General features: G+C 65.3%; 1 protein-coding gene across 1 annotated transcript in view; it reads right to left on the bottom strand.

Moving 5' to 3' along the window:
- Positions 1 to 63: 63 nt before the first annotated feature.
- Positions 64 to 1,085, bottom strand: part of HDAC4 (histone deacetylase 4) — a 21,398-nt gene continuing 20,376 nt past the window's right edge. The window contains exon 5 of the mRNA XM_010849455.1: positions 64 to 414. Within this exon, the coding sequence (XP_010847757.1) occupies positions 269 to 414 (146 nt within the window). The 3' untranslated portion in view covers positions 64 to 268. The remainder of the gene's footprint in view (positions 415 to 1,085) is intronic.

Genomic DNA, 1,085 nt, shown 5'->3' with positions numbered 1-1,085 from the left:
GCCCGACTCCTAGCTAACCCGCCCCCTCAACTCCCGGCGACCCCCGCCCCTCCCCTAGGGAAGTGTTCCTTCTGGCCCAGACGCCCTTCAAGTGTTTCTCGAGCTCTTGCTTCTGGAAAGAGGTGGCCGTGCAGTCTGTCCTGGGGCCAGGGTGAGGACACACACTCCCGGCTCTGCTGAGCTAGCACATGCCCCCAGTACACCCGGGAGCAAAGACCCAGGTCACCCGCAGAGGGCGGCAGCACCCACGGCCGGCCAGTGTCCGTGCTCACCTCTTCTCAGGGGCCTTCACCGCCACAGACAGCGAGGCCATGGCAGTAACAGTCTCGGCTTCCTCGTTCTCACACTTCTGGGCCTCGACCAGGGAGTAGCCAGCGGTGGAGGCAAGCCTCTGCAGGGAGCGCCAGTACTGGCCTGCGGAAGTGGGGGCGGTGACTGCTCAGATAGGGACCCCAACCCTGCGCTTGGACCCACGGGGTTCCAGCAGCACCCATCGGTGGCGACTTTAAAGCACCATGCTCTCCAGAGACAGAAGCCACAAGGTGGCCTGGTTAGAAACTCACAGAGGGTGGCCGTCTGGAAAAGCTTCCCGGTGGCCAGGAGAACTGGGCCCTGCAGGGGCAGGACAGCTGGGTGGGGGTGGGCTCCTGGGAGGGTCCCTCCCTCAGGGAGGGGCGGCTGGGATGGGCACTTCCTGACTCCCAGCGGGAGTCCCGAGATGATGGGGGTGGGTGCAGGCAGCCTCCTGGTGTCTCCTGGGCCTCGGGGCTCCTCATTTAGGAGGCCAGGAACTCAGTGCACAGCAGGGAGACCCTGGGTCCCGCCCACGGACACAGACACTCGTGACAGAGCCACCCCACAGACCCAGGACAAAGGCGGGGCAGAAGTCCCAGGCTGTGTGCAGCCCCTGGGCTCCTGGGCCCGGCCACTCTGGGCCAAGGGTGCTCTGAACTGATGGAGTGGGGTTCGCTGGTCCAAGGGCAGAGGATAGACCCGAGGACACAGGCTTCCACGCGGGTCCCAGCCTGTCAGCAGGGAGCCTGGAGAAGGGACCTTAAACCCCCACTGAACCCCAGCTCTTTCGC

The sequence above is a fragment of the Bison bison genome, unplaced genomic scaffold (genome assembly GCF_000754665.1).
Source record: "Bison bison bison isolate TAMUID 2011002044 unplaced genomic scaffold, Bison_UMD1.0 scf7180017850860, whole genome shotgun sequence".
NCBI lineage: Eukaryota > Metazoa > Chordata > Mammalia > Artiodactyla > Bovidae > Bison > Bison bison.
The sequence above is the reverse complement of the archived record's forward strand: the minus strand, read 5'-3'. Positions and strand labels throughout refer to the sequence as shown.